Source organism: Athene cunicularia (genome assembly GCF_003259725.1).
Source record: "Athene cunicularia isolate RWA chromosome 4 unlocalized genomic scaffold, athCun1 chr4_part1, whole genome shotgun sequence".
Lineage (NCBI taxonomy): Eukaryota > Metazoa > Chordata > Aves > Strigiformes > Strigidae > Athene > Athene cunicularia.
The window spans coordinates 11,491,107-11,510,484 of record NW_020799098.1 but is presented as its reverse complement, the minus strand read 5'-3'; the positions used below and the strand labels follow the sequence as shown (position 1 = coordinate 11,510,484).

General features: G+C 40.3%; 1 protein-coding gene across 3 annotated transcripts in view; it reads right to left on the bottom strand.

The window, feature by feature from the left end:
- Positions 1-19,378, bottom strand: part of AFAP1 (actin filament associated protein 1) — a 123,616-nt gene that overhangs the window by 8,662 nt on the left and 95,576 nt on the right. For 2 of the 3 annotated variants that reach the window (XM_026847204.1, XM_026847205.1), the window contains exons 9-16: positions 17,779-17,928; positions 14,284-14,495; positions 12,671-12,816; positions 9,054-9,171; positions 7,291-7,548; positions 5,464-5,578; positions 1,221-1,385; positions 413-603 (exon numbers count right to left, since the gene is read on the bottom strand). In XM_026847204.1, the coding sequence (XP_026703005.1) occupies positions 413-603; positions 1,221-1,385; positions 5,464-5,578; positions 7,291-7,548; positions 9,054-9,171; positions 12,671-12,816; positions 14,284-14,495; positions 17,779-17,928 (1,355 nt within the window). The remainder of the gene's footprint in view (positions 1-412; positions 604-1,220; positions 1,386-5,463; positions 5,579-7,290; positions 7,549-9,053; positions 9,172-12,670; positions 12,817-14,283; positions 14,496-17,778; positions 17,929-19,378) is intronic. The other variant, XM_026847206.1, reaches the window with a different exon arrangement.

Genomic DNA, 19,378 nt, shown 5'->3' with positions numbered 1-19,378 from the left:
GTGAGATGCAGCCCTTGCCAAAGGTGACAGTGACTAAAAGGGGATCAGCAGAAGTAGGTCTCCATCACTGCATGATGACTTGGTGCACTTAAATCTCCCTGGGATGGAGCAATGTCTCAGTTCATGCACTTTTACAATCACTGAGGACAGTAAGTTGTCCACTTCTGCACATTATCCTAACACATACTGCCTGTGATTCCCATGTCTACGTGCTCCTTTTTGCTGTAGAAAGTACACCAGATGTAGGTGAAGGCGGCAAATAATGCAGAAAGACATTTAGCTATGTTCTTATTTCCTGGTCTTAATAAACCTTTTGAAAACTCTCACTACCCACTCATTTTACTGGAGCTGAGAAAGCAGAAGACTCCCAGCCCATGGTACTGGGATTTCTGTGTTTAATGGCTTTGCATACCTGTGGGCTTGATGTTCCCGACTTGGGCTCAATAGCCAAGCCTAGTGTGATGCCACCAGCCAAAGCTTTCTTAAGGCTCTCCTTCACCTCGGTCAGTTCTAGCTCCAGGTTTACACGCTCAGCCTCCTTCTGCTTACATTCCTCTTCCAACTTCTTTAACTTGTCTTCAAGAATCACTTGGGTCTTCCTACCTGTCATCCACAGCAATGTTATTATTTCAGTAAGAACCTTAAATTGACACTTTCAGAAATTATTGTCTTTTAAAAAAAGGAACAAGGTCTTTAAAAATCAGTGACACCACAAAAACATTATGTACTTTGCAAAAAAACCTTTTTTCATGTAGTAAGCTTAGTAACAGAAATCAAATGCTTTCTTTAAGTGTCTTCCCTAGGTTTCTAGTCTAGTTTCAAATCAGTAGTTCTTTTGATATTTTTCCATGTCATGAAAATATAATTAGCCAGTCACAATAAAATTATTCCCATGTTCTGCCTGTTTGAAGTCCCTATCAGTGTAATTTCATAAGGGAGTGTGTATATATATATATATATATATATATATACACACACACACACACACACACACATATATAAAGTATGTATAGAAGTATATACACCTACACATACATACAATATAAATATTTATATAATATATTTTATATCTATATAGAAAGCAAATACACATTAAAGAGTATTGTTTAACATCAAGCCCAAACCTCATGTAGTGGCATGTCTTCAGCATAGAATACAAAGCTATTTGGATAATTAAGCCCACCCAGGGCAGAATTCAGCACAAAAAAAGCACCTCATACCAGCATTGACTTCAATGGCAGCGCGTAGATCTTTTCTTTCTTTTCGGAGCTGGGCCAGCCTATTCCGGAGTGCTTCTTTCCTCTTTAGCAGCTCCTCCTCTTTGCTTTGTAACCTCTTTGCATCTGCCTCCACACGATTTTTGCCGTATTTGTACTGCTCTGCATCTGCATGTATTGGTTTGTAGTTATTTATGGTTGAAATTAACACTAAAACTCTAAACTATTCCCTGAGACTGAACATCACATAAAGCATTTCATAGTTTGAGAAACTGGTTTGCCATCCATCTTCCACTGTCTTTTTCTCAAGGTCCATGATTCCTGCTCAGTTCTGCAGCACGGCTATAGAAACAGTATGAGATAGCTAGCTTCTTCTCTACATTTATATGGGGAAGATGAGAAATACCAGTTACCTTACACTACATTGGTTTTGAAAAATGGCCTTGCCTTTCTATGTAGAGGAAAGAAAGGAGGCTCCTTGATTTTTAATTGGAAGGGGTCAGAGGAAAAACTCATTTGGCCTTTTGCCTGGTTTCCATTCTTACTTCAGGTTCTTAAAGCAAATGTCTTTTCTCACCTGACATGACAGAATACAAAGATGTTCTCATTTTTTTGATACTTGAGAGTTTTCTTTTCTTAGTTTCCCATATAAATGCTTTCATTTCATGGTTCACATGACAAGAGCTCTGCCTGGGGATGGATGAGGAGCTGACTGAGAGCTTATGGGTCAAGATTAAAGGGAGGGCAGGGTCAGGTGACATTTTAGTGAGGGTCTGTTGCAGATCACTCAATCAGGAAGACCAAGGAGATGAAGGCATCTATAGACAGATAGGAACAGCCTCATCTTCACAAGCCCTGGTCCTCATGGGGACTTCAACTACTCCAGTATCTGTTGGAGGGACAACACAGCAGGGCATAAGTAATCCAGGATGTTCCTGAAATATGTTGATAATTTCCTTTTCTGAGTGTCAGAGGAGCCAAGGAGGAGAGCTGCTATGGTGGACCTTGTTCTCACCGATGACGAGGGGCAGGTGGGGGGCGTGAAGCTCAACAGCAGCCAAGGCTGCCCTTGCTCATGAAATAGGGGAGTTCAAGATCGTTAGGGCAGCAAGGAGGGCACACAGCAAGCTATCTACCCTGGACTTCAGGAGAGCAGTCTTCAGCCTCTTCAGGGATCTGCTTGGCACAGTACTGTGGGATAAAGCCCTGGAAGGAGGACTGGCCCAAGAAAGATGGTTAATATTCAAGGATCACCTCCTCCAGGCTTAGGAGAGATGCATCCTGACAAAGAGTAAGTCAGGTAAGAATGCCAGCAAGCCTGCACAGATGAACAAGGAGCTCCTGGACAAACTCAGACACAAAAAGGAAGCCTACAGAGGGTGGAAGCAAGGGCAGACAGCCTGGGAGGAATACAGAGACACTGTTCAAGAGGACAGGGATACATTAAGAAGGCCTAAGTCCTGACAGAATTAACTCTGGCCAGAGACGTCAAGGGCAAGAAGAAAAGCTACTATAGGTACGTTGGTGATAAAAGGAAGTATTAGGGAAAACGTGGGCCCTTTCCAGAAGGAAGCGGGAGACCTGGTTACCCAGGACACAGAGAAGGCAGAGGTATTCAGTGGCTGTTTTGCCTCGGTCTTCACTGTCAAGGGTTCCAGCCACACTGCCCAAGATGCAGAAGACAAAGGCGGGGACTGGGAGAATGAAGAACTGCCCACTGTATGAGATCAGGTTTGAGACCATCTAAGGAACCTGAAGGTGCACAAGTCCATGGGACCTGATGGGACTGAGCCCTGAGGGAGCTGGCAGATGAAGTGGCTAAAATACTATCCATCATATCTGAGAAGCTGTGGCAGTCTGGTGAAGTTCCCACTAACTGGAAAAGGGGAAACATAACCTCTATTTTTAAAAAGGGAAAAAAGGAAGACACAGGGAACTACAGGTCCCTCTACAGTGTCACCTCTGTGTCTGGCAAGATCATAGAGCAGACCCTCCTGGAAGTTATGCTCAAGCACATGGAAAATAAGGTCATGGGTGACAGCCGACATGGCTTAATTAAGGGCAACTTGTGCCTACCAAATTTGGTGGACTTCTACGATGGGGTTACATCACCGGTAGATAAGGGAAGAGCAACTGATGCCATCTACATGGACTTGTGAAAAGCATCTGACTGTCCAACATGACATCCTTGTCTCTAAATTGGAGAGACACAGATTTGACGGATGGACCACTTGGTGGATAAGGAATTGGCTGGATGGTTGCACTCAAAGAGTTGAGGTCAATGGCTTGATGTCCAAGTGGAGAGCAGTGACGAGTGGCGTTCCTCAGGGGTCTGTAGAAGAACCAGTGCTGTTTAACATCTTTTTTAGCAGCATGGACAGTGGGATTGAGTGCACCCTCAGCAATTTTGCCAACAACACCAAGCTGTGTGGTGCGGTCAACACACTGGAGGGAAGGGATGTGCCATCCAGAGGGCCCTTGATAGGCTTGAGAGGTGGGCCCATGCAAACCTCATGAAGTTCAACAAGGCCAAGTGCAAGGTCCTGCAAATGAGCCAAGGCAATCCCAAGCACAAATACAGGCTGGGCAATGAGTGGATTAAGAGCAGCCCTGTGGAGAATGACCTGGGTGTATGAGTGGACGGAAAACTGACTCTGAGCCAGCAATGTGTGCATGCAGACCAGAAAGCCAACTGTGTCCTGGGCTGCATCAAGAGAAGTGTGACCAGCAGGTGGAGGGAGGTGATTCTACCTCTTTACTCCACTCTCCTGAGACCCCACCTGGAGTACTTTCTTCAGCTCTGAGGCCCCAAACTTTTCCCCATCAAGGACATGAATCTGTTGAAGTGAGTGCAAAGGGAGGCCATGAAGTCCATCATGGGCCTGGAGCACCTCTCCTATGAAGACAGGCTGAGAGAGTTGAAGTTGTCCAGAAGAGAAGGCTCTGGGGAAACATTACAGTGGCCTTCCAGTACCTAAAGGGGGCTTACAAGAAAGTCAGAGAGGGACTTTTTACAAGGGCATGTAGTGATAGGAAAAAGAGTAACAGTTTTAAACTGGAAAAGGGTAGATTTAGATTAGATATAAGGAAGAGGTTCTTCACTGTGAGTGTGGTGAGACACTCGCACAGGTTTCCCAGAGAAGCTGTGGCTGCCCCCTCCCTGGCAGTGCTCAAGGCCAGGTTGGACGGGGCTTTGAGCAACCTGGGCTAGTGGAAGGTGTCCCTGCCCATGGCAGGGAGTTGGAACTAGGTGATCTTTAAGGTCCCTTCCAACCCAAATCATTCTAGGATTCTATGTCTCTATGGTCTAATTTATAATCACAGCCTCCCCTCTACCTCTGCCCCAGTTGCAGACTCAAAGAAAATAGGTCAGCTACCAGTGATAGTCTGTCTATCTGAAGACAAACTCAAAGAGACAGCCATTCCTGACAAATAGCTGTCAAACCAGTTTTAGCTCCTTTTTAGTAACTGAGATGCCTTTACTCCCACAACCATCTACTCCAGTACCAACTGACTTGCATGGTTAGAAATATACATACTTTTTTTCCTACTGTATCCCAAATTTCCCTTGTTGCCATTAAATCCATGATTTCTTAAAAATTTATCATGGAATTAAACAAACACATTCACTCCTCTAGGAGCCATACTTCTGATTACATATTTAAAAGACAGGATTATAGCTCTTTTTTGTCATCTTCTTTACACAAAGCAATCTCTGTTAGGGATTTCCTAGAGGCAAACCAGCTGACCAGATGAACCCTCTTTCTGAACCTACCACTCACCAATTGAAATCTCCTCTCTCTGAGGAAGCTTTTGAGCTGTGTGGTTGTCTTCATTATTTTAACTTTTTCTTTTTCATTAGTGATAAGTCCACTTTTGAGGAAACTAATGTTCTCGTGTCTTTCCCAGCTCATTCTCCTCTTCCAACAAGAATACAGAACTACTCTCTGCTCCAAATGAACAATCATTATCCTTTCCTTTTTCTTGCTGCCCTCATGACTTGGCAGCTACAAGTCCACATTTCATATTTATTGTTCCCATATGACAACCTTTTATGTCATGGCATAGCTGGAGTACTAATGAGTCACTAATGCACACAGTATCTCCTGTTTAATGTCTCCTGCTCAGCTTCTCAGTCACAGAAGAGCCACAATGGTTCTTTATCTTGTTTGCTAAGAAGACAGCTATTTTGGGTAGCCTCATGACTCCATTCACAAGTGAAGCAGCAGTGAGGAGAGATACTTACTGGATGCGGTGCGCTTCACACATGATACCGATTCAGATTTCTTCGGCTGGCTATTTAAAGTTCTCCCTTTTCCAGTGATCCCATTAGCAGTCGCAGGAGGCTTCTTACCTTTAAACTGTTTGAAAAGAAAAGTACAAATGGGCTTGAGCTATTCCTGTGCCACTGGCATTAGTCACCCTTCCATCAAGGGCAAAGTTTGACAAAAAGCCACCTGCTTGGAGAGCCTTAATAGAGCACATTCACTGAGCTGGAGATTGTGCCTCCTCCAGAGATGTTGTCTCTGAGAGCTGCCTGCTCAGCAGGAGCTGCACCAGCAATCACAGGATAACAAGGGGATGAACTCCCCAGTTCTGGTGGCATCATGGTCTCCAAGTTATTTAAACTCCTTGCATTTACAGTATTAAAAAAGCCATCATGAGGCAGAAAAGTTGTACCTTTGAATACTTTTATACAGTAAAGATTCTTGAAACACAGGTTTGTCAGAGTTAATTTCATACAGAAAACCCCAACATGGTTTGTCACACAAAAATTCAACACTGTTTCTTATTTACTATATGATCTTGCCATCCTTGTGGTGCATCGATTTTTTTTTTAACAATACAATGATTACATATTTTTAAATATTAATTTCCTCTTCTACAACCTCTAAATACAAATTAAAAGCTTTTCTTAGTTAAAAAACCCTCTGATGATGGCCAGACAAGCTCACGAGATTACCAAGCCCAGCACATTTCATATCCAAAGGGTTTCCATTTAGAGGTCTCCCCTGCAGTGAACTGAACCTTGGGAAGAGCAACATTGTTCTGACTAATCGTCGTGTTTCCATGAGGGATGCCTTCACTGAGCACAGGGGATGCCTGTGCCATGCTCTGTTCACCTGCTTTCAAAAGCTTTTGAGGACTACTTTTGGGTCCACTCCAATTCTGCAACCTTACTGAATTTTAATATTCCAATATTCCAAAGTTTTTGTAAGTGTTAAGTGATATGTCATATGCAATATGAAAGGTACCTTATACAAGGGAAACACTATCTAACTGTTCCATTTCAGATTCCTTTGAAAATCACCCATCTTTGTGGTATATTCACAGGCTTATGCCATTAACCAGCTTTTGGAGATTGGCTACAGGCTCTTAAGAAGGTCTCTGGTGTGGCTGTGAGCAAAGCTTGCTCTACCCCCTTGCTGGGGTCTGCCTATCTGCTCCTGAGACTGAGAACACAGGATTTCATCTGCTCCGTAGCTTCACATTTCAGCTGACATCCAGAAGCCCGAGGCCACACTCAGAAAGCAGCACAGACATAGTCTTAGTTTTTTTTCAGGGGAAGAAAATAGCAGGCAGTAATTTAAATATGGTACATACACTATAAATAATATAATTGTGTATATATATATAATATATGTTAAGATATATATCTATATTCACAATATATATAATCATAGTAATTATAATATACAGATTAGTAAAATTCTAGAGGGGCAACTTTGCTGTCACAGACAGGTCATACTTAATTTTTTTTTTTAGTCATCACTAGGCAGTTAGATATGTATTCAGGTTAAGTTTGGAAGGTCACATCTATTTTTTTGTTACTATCCGCAATCTGTAAATCATCAAGAACTTGTGGGAAAGCCTTTCCCAGGTGCCAATACTTTCACATCAGAATTTACAACTTAGCAAACCTGTTTCATTTTCAGTGGGCTCATGACTTAAGTCCAAGCACTTCAGTGCTAACACTAAGGGACTGAAATAGCCCAAGGTCCTTAAGATAAAACCAGATAAACCCAACAGCCAAAAAATAAAAAGCTTTGTTAAGTATTAAACAGTACAGTACCTGCGAGCCAGATCCCCTCCCCACAGCAGAGGTATTAGTGATAGACTGAGCAGAAGACAGATTGGATGAGACAGGGTATTTGTAATGGTTAGAGGAGAGTTTGTCAGTAGATAGCCTATTGGGTTTTCTGTCAGCTGGCGGATAGCGCGCAAAGATTTTTGGAGATGGCAAGTTATCGTACAGGCCTGCGTTATCATAAAGCATTTCTTCGCCAATGTTCTTGCTACGAGAAGAAGGAAAGCCATCTTCTGGTTCCCACTGCAACACATACACTTTGGCAGTTAGTAAACAATACACCATGCAGACCCTCCTAAGTGAAATTACAACATTAGTAATTCTTTAGACGGTCACAAGCCCTGGTGTTTAGCAAGCATATGCTTATTGCTTACATAGAGTCAAACTATTTAGGAAGTGTGGAAGGACACAGCATGGAAAGGAAGCATTGCATTACATGGCTTGTAGCCTCAGTCTTGTGCTTCTTCCATAGAATGAGCAACCTGGTACTATCCTATCACCCTTGCCGTTTCACAGACTGCACCTTCAGTTATTGGCTATAGCACTGAGGGGGCACAGGCAGACTGTGTTAACAGGGGGATACTCATAGGCTACACAGGTGAATCTGTGGGATTACATCTGGTACATGAGTTGTTAAAAGTAATATGGCCTAACGGTTAGCAGAAGCCAAGAGGGTTGTTTTTTGTTTTTTTTTTTTTTCTTTCTTCAGGCTACGTGTTTCCAGTGAATACCAGCTGCTGGTATGCTAGCATTACATTTTATTTGCTGGAGAATTATTAGTCTGGGCTAGCCAGCTAAAATAGCTACAGGGCATTTTTTTTTTTTTATTTGTCTTTTCAGGAAAATGGAAAGCTCAACAACAACACTCCAGTGATTCATTCGATTCATTTTCAAAGAAACCAACCTGGTTGCCAAATATCCTTCCTTAATCTATTCTGGCTGTGGCAGTACGCTACTCAAAGGCATGAGCACATCCAAGAACTACACATACAGACTACTCACCACACATGTGGTTGTGTGCTGTTCCCAAGAGGGGCTTTCTACCATCTTTTTGACATTACTAAAATATGATGGAGCACGGAACTTGGAGTCCACTTCACACTTCAAAACTCTGAATTTCTCTTGAGTTTGGCCTTAGTGAAGGCCTTTATGAAGCAGCCCCATTTAAGAGGTGAAACGGGCTGTAGCTCCCCTGTAAATCTTCCTGAGGACCACATATTGCTATGGGTAAACATCCACTATGTGTTAAATCCTATTACACATAGGCCTACGATCAGCTCTGCAATTTATGAAGATGGAAGTGATCACTGTTGTTCTCCTTTGGAATGAGCAGTACCTGCTGTCATAAGCAATGCTGACCCAGGGACTGAGAAGTGTTTGGGTTTTGGGTTTTTTTTCAACAGACACCAAAAAGTGCCTGGTGTAAGTCAGTCCTTAATTTTGCCAGGTCTGGTGTGATCTAAAAAATACCCCCTCAAGTGAGTATTATATTCAAGGACTTAGAACAAACTGTCTGTCAACAGGCAACTCCTTTCTAAATGCACGTTGGCTCACAAGCAGGTTAATGTAAACAGTATGTCCTGCACCCCTAATACTCTGTAGGTGTGAGAGAAGTTTGCAGCCTCCAACCAAAAAAATAGGAGTTCATTTGGAAACTGCCCAGTGGGGCTTTTTAGATAATACAGTTTTCAGATGTCCATGCATTCAACACATGCAAACCATTTGTTCTGTGCAAATTCAATTCTTACCGATCCATTTATGCAGGGAACATCATCGTAATGAAGTGCCATTCCACTCGGACAGGCGTAGCCATTGGCAGTGCTTCCCCGATACGGATTTGTAGAAATAACTCGTCTGTTCATGAAACTGAACAAAGCAAAATAAAAATAATAAAAAGCAGTGCTTTAACCTAAGTCTAAATGATGATTCAGTGGTATGTTCCCTGTATCTGATTACGTCGCCTGGAAGCACATATCTTCTCACTTTCTGCAGGACAGTTTTCCTTCTTTTGCTACTCACATGTTGCTGCTAGCAGCCAATATTACACCATGTGTTCCTGTACTCCATTCTTACAGTGGGGATATGACTGTGTGAAAGCCAGGAGGGCAACAGCTGTAACTGCTCAGTGGCATGTTTACATGGGAACTTGCTGATCTATCTTATAAATCAGCTTGCCAGTGTCTCATAAAAGTTCCCTTGTTGTCTGCACTGGGGAGAAGCAGGTGTTTCTGGGTGCATGCATCCTCAGGGGGGATGTGAACTTAGGAACTGAGAGAAACAAGAATCAAATCCAACTTAAATTTGAAAAACAAAAAGTGGAAATTTGATGAAGTCTAAGTTAACATATCTATCAAAATTTCAAAATTTGCTGAATAATTACTTCCTCAAAATCTGGAAATTTTTTTTTCATATCAGAAGTTTTGCCTTGGTACAGTGTGCACAATGGCACTATACTTCCCAACTATGTCTGGGTAACTGTGTATGCAGATACTCTATCTGCTCATTCTTGCTGTGTTTCACACAGTGGATCTGAGTCTTCTGGAAACTTCAAAAATTATATACATGTAGATATACATATATTTATTCTCCCATCCCCTCAATCAACATTGTAGATTGTTTTACTGGAATTCTGCAGAACATGTGCAAGATATCATGGGCTACAATGGGTTTGCAGAGATCTAATAATGCAAAAAATGGCAGAATCATGCTCCGTAGTGATAACAACCCCAAGGGTGAGTTTTCCTTTGTAGCAACTGCTGAAGTTGAATGAGGTATAGAGTGAAATCCCTAATAATTCCTACAGCTTCAGGTGTACATGAATGGGAAAACAAAGCTTTCCATCCCAAACAATGGAACCATTCAGACTCTGTGCTGACATTCATAAAATATGATAAAGCCCTATTAAAGCAGAAAGGGTCTTCTGTAGCGCTGGCTGGAGCTCAAGAATGCTGTGGTTTCAACAGTTGCTTTCTTTTAGCTTTGGAATAACATGGAGACCATTGAATTTCTCCTTCAGAGGGAGACAGACCTCATCCAACTGTGGTTCACCTGAGCCGCAGGAGACCCAGGCTCACAGGACGGACGAACCAACCCAGTTGGGTGTGAACCTTTTAGGGCAGTGCAGGGGTGGAATAATCATGAGAGAGAAGCTTTTCTTACTTCAAACAAACAAACAACAAAAAGCCCAAGATTAATTCCATGATAAAAATGTTTTTAACTTTATCATATCTCATACTTTATTAGACATTATTAAAGGGCTGCATTTGTTTACCGTTCTTCTTAATGAAGACTATTACTCAAGTGTTTCTGGTTAGTCTGAATGACTGCATTGGAGTCATTACTGTATTTCTTTCTATTTAAGTAGCTTCAATAAGAGTGATGCATAATAACCATGTCTGAAAACTGTGATATTCATTAATGATATCTGCTGCACCTGTAGTAACTATTTCCACTACCAAAGGAAGCTAAGATTTATCTAAGTATCTGCAAACATTTCATAAGCATTATTTCATTAAGCCTCATTAATCCTGTTTACAGACGCATCCACATAAACTAACTGTATTCTGAAACTGCTAAATAGGAAAGGAAATGAAGAGAATCTGCTTGGAAGCATTTTTTTCTTCAGCCTTTCCAAAATACCTAGTGATTCAGATGAAGAAAATTGATGGGACTATTAATGAAGAGCTGATCATTTTGCAAAGAATCAGTTAGAGGAAATAAATAACCAATATTTGGGAAGTGACTGTGCTGTAATGATAACTGCAATTAATTTGGAATACTGATATTCATTCTATAAAGTACAATAGTATTTTATTAACACTTAAGTATCATTGTAATTTCTCCTCATTTTCTAGGAGCAGTTGAAAATGAGCAGACAGCTACTCTAGTTGTTTATCAACAAGCTCTTCCAGTTTTTTAAAGACACCCAATGAATGTTAACTAATTCTTAACAGGGGAATTCTGCTATTTTGCAAGTTGTTTGACATTCCTTTCTAACATGTGGTCTGGTTGCATATGTTTTTTCACTTGGCTCCAATTAATATCAGATTTGTTCAGAAAAGGAAAGCCACGCACTATTCAGGGGGAAAAGGTTTTCATTCTATTCCTTTCTTAAATGTGGTTATTGCTAGATGCTGATTGAAGCAAAAATACATGTCAACACAGGATAAACCTTTTGAGCCCTCTTAACTTAAAACACGTATTAACATAAGTCTGTAAGCTAAATGCTTTTTGATTCTATCAAAATTATCTGGTTTTCACAAAACTGGGCTTGTGGTAACACTGACTCACTTTGATTTCCATCAGAAGGCATTCAAACCAGATCCTGACTGAAGCTGTGCATTTTCCCTTGCTAGAGCTCTCTTAACTCCTCACTAATGGCAGGAGAATCTTCTTTTGGAAAACTCTGAAGCTTATGCTTTTTTTCCCCCTCCCTGCATTTTCAGGCTGTTTAGAGTTATGACAGGCAGATGGGGTGTGATTCTCTAACATATTAAGTCACACAAATTCCAAATTTGTGTAGGGAGTCTCATTTTGCAGCAAGATGAGGGATGATGCCTGTGCCAGCTGTATTCTCAGGCCATTCACTTTCTGACCATGGGAAACCATGGGGAAGGTCTGCAGCAGGGCATCCCACCTGTCCCAGCTGTTCCTTCACTCCCATTTCTAAACAACCTCATGTAGCGAAGGAGAAATGACTACCCTTTCCCACCGAAGACTTCTTTAATTCCTAAGCTGATTTGAACATGTATAGCACTATATATGCTAAGTATGCATTACTTTTCTTAGCACACAATCAGTAATGGGGAATTCATTGTACATTCATTTAAACAGAGATTCTGTGCTGCGCCCTAGACACCTTCCCAATTTCCACCTCCTAAATTAAATCCCAGAAATTAATCGGACTTGTGTAAGCTTGATGAAGTTTTTAATTAATCATAAAGAACTTGAGAAGGTAACACTGAGAATGTGACTACTGAAGACTTAAAATTGCTATACATTTTTAGTGTAAAACACGAACTACATAGCTGCATCTTTAAGCAAATTTGTGCTCTTCCAGAGACAGTTCTAAGTCTTCAGCCAAAATAAAAGATTAAAATATAGCATTTGATAAGGAGATGTACTGAAAAAATGAATAAAGTTTTGAGTAAAGTTGGATAGTGTCTGTATCTTTTACAGAACTTAGCAGGATGCAACACAATAATCATAAACACATCTAACATGCTGTGATGCTGAAACACTTAAGGAGTTCAATATCTGGCAAAGGCAGAGGTGGATTTTGATAAGCTATCTTGGCACTGGAGTTAACACGTGAATATAAATTCTCAGAGTACTGGAAACACCCGGGTAGCTGAATGCCTCTCACCAGAAGGTCTGTTTTGCAGCCTGGATGACGCTTGCCGTCATTTCCACATCGATGTAGTCATAGTGCAGAGCTCCGGGGTCTGTTGAAGACCCTGTTTCCGCCAGCAAAATTCCTATCCATCTGCCCATGTCTTCGGAGGAGGACGCCTGCGAGGAGAGGGCAAGAACGTAGGTCAGATCTTTACTCTGCCGCTGAGCTGAGCGTTATTGAAAAAAGGTGCATTCTTCTTGGCTGACAAATTGCTACCACATTGTATGAGAAGCTCTGGTTTCTCTCTGCTGAGCTCCTAAAAACCCCAGGATTTCTTATTAAATCTGCTTTGGTAGAAGAAGTGCACTTTAAGAAAGCTATGTGCTCATCAGTTATGATGTAATAATACAAAATGAGCAATCTCCAAAAAAGAAGAAAAACAATCATTTAAGGCTAGTGGAATTAGATTCAAGTCATGCTTATTTTAGACTTCAGAAAATTGAAAGCTATAACAGAATTATTTTTCTACACTAGACTGGGGGATTTTAGTTGGCATGACTCCTGAGAAGAAAACGTTTGTGCTAATTAGAAATGAGGTGGGTGGGAACTAAATAGTAAAGAATTTTTAATGTTTTTTGTAAAATTCCAATAAATTTGTCTAGATGATTGCATTCATTTTCCTAAACGCCCAAGTACAAATATGAATACTATAAAATATTTTTAATTTTTTCATATTTTGCTGCAAGTCACCAATTGTGAAGTAGTAAAAAACCAATAGCAAAATAAATAATGGATAAAGAGGGGGGGGGAGGTGTAGAAGGCAACTCTGCGGTTTCTGAATTTGTTGTTCTTTTTAAATACTTCATTCCCTTTCACAGTCCCTTGAGCTGCTTTGTAGTTTTTCAGCACTGAACTGCTCACATGTAACAGGCTTGGTTGTCAGGACAGGAAACTGATGTGACCTGCAGTCGGCAACCCAAAGTGGTCAAAATATCCATCCTGTCACCAAAACCAAAAGGGTGTCTCCTCTTACATCTTCACTATACTCAACTTTAAGTATTTTCTCATTTCAGCTTTCAAAATATGATGAATAAAGCCCCTCAAAAAATCCTGGCCCATCTAACACAGCTGAAGGTATGACCTTTGCAGTGCAAGGAGTGTGCTAGGAGACTTACCAGGTTGCTTGCACACTGTACTTTCTTACCGCAGAATTACCTTAATATGGATACAGACTGAGCAAAAGGAGTTCACATAAGTAGCGAACAAATGAGAATTAAGAGCTCTAGAGTTCCCATCAACAATGATCCATTATTTAACTATTGGTAACTTATTTACTCAACCCAATTATATCCCTGATGTGAACATGTGCCTAGAGAAGGAGCAGAGATATTTTAGTAGCAGGTCAAGGGAAGGTCAGTGTAGAGAAAAGCATCTTACTGAGATTTCTGAACTGCATTAAATCTCAGTTCTCTCCTTCCCTACAACTCTTAGTATTTCTTTTCTCCTTCCAGTATTTACTATCCAGCTCAGCAATATTATTATTCCAAAGATATTTTTTTGTAATGGCCAGGTTGTATAAAAGAGCTTCTCTAATTTAGCGTGTGGGTGTTCCTACAAGTCATAGCCATTAGCAACCACCACACCTCTAGCACAGCAACCTCCTGCCCATTTCGGAGTAGGCGGAAGGTCAGGGGATGCTTCGAATCCAGTCCTAGGATGACTTCGCAGCCACGGAGAGGGATAGAAACAATGTGTGTCTTCAGATCTGTCCTGTCCTTGTGGAAAATGAGTTTATTATCTTTCACTCTGCACCAGCGCTCACGCCAACGGTTATTTGAGAGCACATTGAGATAGCCTGCAATAAAATGAAATGTGAGATATTTTACTCTCAACTTTTTTTGAAAAGAAAAAAACCAACTTACTTTTCAATGTAATGCTACACTTAAACAACTTATTCCCTTTATAATAGAAAGTCCAGATGGATTTTAGGAAGACAATGACCCTGCCTCACTTCTTTAATGAAAACTTTCACTGTGCCAATAACCTAGAAAACAGCATATAAAGATGTGATCATGCTCATGTGCTGCTCTGTGTTAGTCACTGCAGCAGCTGGATCAGCAGGAGCACACCGATTCCCAAGACTTTGGTAAGATACAAGAGAGGGACAGTGATAAAAATGTTACAGCTGATGTGCTCACACAGAAGACCCACTTTCTCTATGTGTAATGGCTTTGGTAACTGTGGCTGATCAAAATTTTCTGGGAAAATCACAGCTCAGATTTTATAATTCAGTGATGAGTTACCTTCCACAACATCCAAAATCAGTGTTTCAAAGACCTACTAAGCGTTGATGTTATGTGTTCTAATTTCATATAGAAAGAAGAATGCATATTTGGTTTGCCACAGTTTTAAATCAGAATTTAAAAAAATAGCACTTGATAGCAATAAAAATAAAATTCGTATTGGTTTAAAATTCAAGAAGTAACTGTATATGAAATTTAGTTAAATTTTAAGACAAAGGTTTAAACAAATATTATCTTTTTTTCCAAGGACAATACAGCACCCTTACAACAAATCAAAATTTCATGAACAAACTCTCTTCTAAAAAAAACCCACTTCTCTTATCATGCTCTATCTCAGATACAGTGTCTAGGCATATAATAACATTAAATGGGCAGTGTTTTGTGGTTTTCCTTTTCTGTTGCACAGCAACAATCATTCTATACTCAAACCTTAAAATCAAGACAATACCCAATTTTCCTGCCTTATTTAGTTTGGGAATGAAAAAAAGAAAAAAATCTTTTACTTTTGCTTCCACATTATCAGTGGTACATGAATTCAGCATGTTGCTGCTTCCAAACAGGATATTGAGGAGGGAAACAAATGATATCTTGCACAGGCCAGAATTTATATAAAAAAATTGTCTTCCATCTCAGGTATGATTTTCATTTAATCCTGTTGGATAGTGAACTCTTTGGTTTTCATTAAACTATGACTTATCATTAATTTTCTGGGTTTCCTTTCCAACATTATGGTTTGAATGTTAAAGCTTGATCCAACAGGATATAGCAGATCAGAATTGCACACATCTTGGAAGGTGCCATAAAAAGAGGAGGATGTACACAGTCCTCCGATTTTGGCTCCTTGTGATTAACACACTCTCCAGCTCCTATCCCTCCTCTCGTAACAAAACCCCGTATAGCTGCACTATACTATAATCCCTAGAAATGGAAAACCCTTCACGTGCAAGCCAGCTGGCTTGTTTTGGAGTGAGAGTCCTTTTTTTCAGACAGTACTTGTTTTTCCCCTCTGCTCCCAAGGCATCTCTCAGAAAAGCTCTTCCAAACCCTCCTACTTCAGTTGAACTAAGCAGGATCCCATGCTTTTCCTCCCACATATCCATACTTAAACTTTCAACAGTTGACATGACCAAAATGCCTTGACTGTCCCAGTTGGGGGATCAGTACTTCAGCTTAGCCCAGGTGGTCAAAGACCAGTGATGCTCTAAGGAAGAGCTCTGCCATGACTTCAAGTGCAGGTGGGTTTTAGTTTCCACGCTAGCTGGGTGTCCCCTGTAGCCCCGCTGGGCTTCTCCCTTTGTTCATGGGAGGTAGAAGCCTTCTAAAGTGTAAAAGCCTTCAACTATGGAGCAGGCTCCCAGAGGGCACTGAACTGAGCCAAATTTCTGGTGGTGAGAAACTCCTTCTGCAAAGACTTCCTGCAGTGACCAAAGCCAAGACACTTAGATGTTTTCCTATAAAACCTGCAAGTGGTGTTGAGTAGAATCAAATGCAGGCAATAATAATGGCTACGTTTATGTCCATATCCAAAATAATGATAGAAATAATAGGAATTAGACTGTACAGCTGTGGTTAATGTCTCACATAATACAGACTAATCAATGGAGTATGAGACCCTGAAAGTTTGAACTTTTATGGAAGCCAGATGCTTCGGACAGTGCATCTGGATGGACACAGCTTTTCCCAGCTGCTCTTTTGGTTGATAGATCACATCTGTACTTAGCTGATGTATAGATATAGATATACACATACCCTTTTGAATCAAAGATTATGTGAATGATTCCCATAGTATGGCTTGAGAGCCACTTAAGTTCTTGCTGGTGGTCCATGGATCTGCTTCTTTCACACTAGGCAAGCATATAATCACACTTAATGCATTGATGAGTTCTGCCAACTGCTGCCTAATAACAGATTTCTGCATTTCCCAAAATGTTCTTCGTCAATTAAAGGGGAAAAGGCAAAACCAAATTCAGAATCCAGTGCAAGTGCTTCACAGCTTTCTTTCTACGGAAATATTTTTTGGAAGAGACTGGGAGAAGGGTAGGTTAGACCTTATTCATGTATGGAAGTGTTGCTTAATACTGCAGCAACAAAAGGCAAACAGAAGAATGTAAATACATGGCACTGATTGATAATACCAGAGCTGTGAGGACATCGGCTAAGTGTCTTGCACAAACTCCCAAATTGTGAGCAAACTTTAACAGCTAAGATACAAAATGGAAGCATTTTCTGCATGCCTTTTTATAGACTTCCTTGGTGCTGCCAAGCACTACAGCTGATATATGGAGTGATCAACATTAGGAGTTAAAATAGCTTACTAGAAATTTGTTACTTCATTCAAGTTTTGCCCAATATGTATCATTTTAGGAACTCACAATTAAACTCAAATCACTTCAGCTGAGGCCAGTCTACTGATAAGTTGATTGCTATCCCATAAAATCTAACCACAAGCCATCATCAAAGATCCCTCCCAAGAACCTTCTTTTAATTCCTAGACTAAATTTATTTCATATTCCAGCCTATATTCATTTTTTATCCGTTTGAAAACAGCTTGTTTCTTTCTGATTTTTGTCTACACTTCTCTTTCCCCTCACCTTTGCGAAGAGCAATGATATTCCTTCTGAGCCTGTGCTACCATTTTATTTAAAAAGTCAAGTTCTTTTAGTCTCTTTTCAAATTAAAGCTCTCGGTTACTCCTCTTCCAATCTGAGTGCATTCTTCTGATGTTGGGGGAAGAATTATAGCAGTAAAAGCAATTTTAGACTAATTTCTAGCCAAGAATTGTATAAAGATTTAGTAGCAATGTGCATTTAAGACTCAAGGAGAAAAATCACTTACCACATGTTGGAACATCTTCTTCAGCTGATGAGGTCTGTTCATCTGTTGATGGCTTTTTCTTTCCTAAACTAATGATCTTCGTTATTTTTTTCCCTGTTACTTTAGTCACAGTGCCCTTGGCTTCTGATTTTGAACTTTTTTTCCTCTTGACTATCAAGAAAGCAAAAGTGCGTATTTTAGTGTGTTTGAATTAACCAATGAAAAGAGAGAACCTGAATAAAAACAGTAGTTCAACCCTGTGCAAGGTGAACATTTGTACAAAAACTGCAGACTGCAATGAGATAAACATTATATGCTGTTTCTAATGCAGATACCTATCAATAACCTCTATGCTACAAAAATCATGGCATTCAGAAGGATAAGAAAAACAAAAATCAAGCTTCCAATTTAATTTGATCTAATCAAGCTGAAAGTCCCTTTCCACAGCAGCCACCACCTAATTTATCAGTATGACTGAGGTTCCTGCATATACACAAGATTAAAAATCCAACCAGACAATCCTTCATCGTTACTAAGTATTTACCTCAAAATACTTCAACAGTTAAGTACATAACAAAGACAGAATATGTTTGCTTATCAAAAATACTCCTGCCCTGTACAATTATATTAAAGTATCTTATCACAATGGACCTTTTAGAAAGACAAGAATTATAAATTAACTCCTAACAATTACATCAGTGGGATCAGTATAAGCATTCAGTGGTTTGAAGTTGGCACTTTTTTTGTGATCACAAGGGCTTGAAAAGAAAACACTCTGATGAAAAAAGGTGTTTTGCTAACATCCAGTCTATGCTTCCATTAACTTAATATGATACTATGGCTCTGTGCACTGAGGCGTGTTGAACTGCTGAATGTAACATGGCAAGGGCAATGGATGTCATTTTTGAAAGTGCCTACCTGACTGAAATCCTAACAAATTAAAAAAAAAAAAAGTATCTAAGAATAAACAGAATCAGACAAAAAAAAAAAAAAAAAAATTAGGGGTATTTTGATCTTGCAGTCCTTAATGCCTATTATTTTTATTACTACATATTGAAGGTCACAATTTTCAAAAGCAATTGGTATTTTAGATTACTCTCAAGACATCTAAGCTGGGCTGGTTTTCCAGCAGCACACGGGCCATCAGCATGCCTCCTCCTGCAGGGCACCTGAGCCACCAGGCACTTTTGGACATCATGGACAACACAGTTTTTGGGTCACAGGTGTTTTTCAGCAGGTTTCAGAGACTAAAACAGGACTGCACTTTATGAAAGTTTAGTAGATTTTATAGGGTGAAATCTAACCACATACCACAACTTCTAGAAACCACAAAACCTGATTTTGTTCCATACTGTTGTGTATGTCAGAAATCTGTATAGTCAGGAAGTGCTGGAAAATGATCCAGGGAGAAGATAAAGGAAATGAGTCAAAAGGTGAGACAGTTCTGGCACCAAGGCTAATATTGACATTGTGCTCACTGCAGCTCACATTACCCTTCATCTTGACAGCTGCAGAAAAATGTCTTATCTAAATGATACCATTGCTATATGGCAAGTTAACGAAGTCACAGAATTTCTCCCACTCTGGAGAGGAGGGAATGGGACAGGGAAGAGCACAGGGG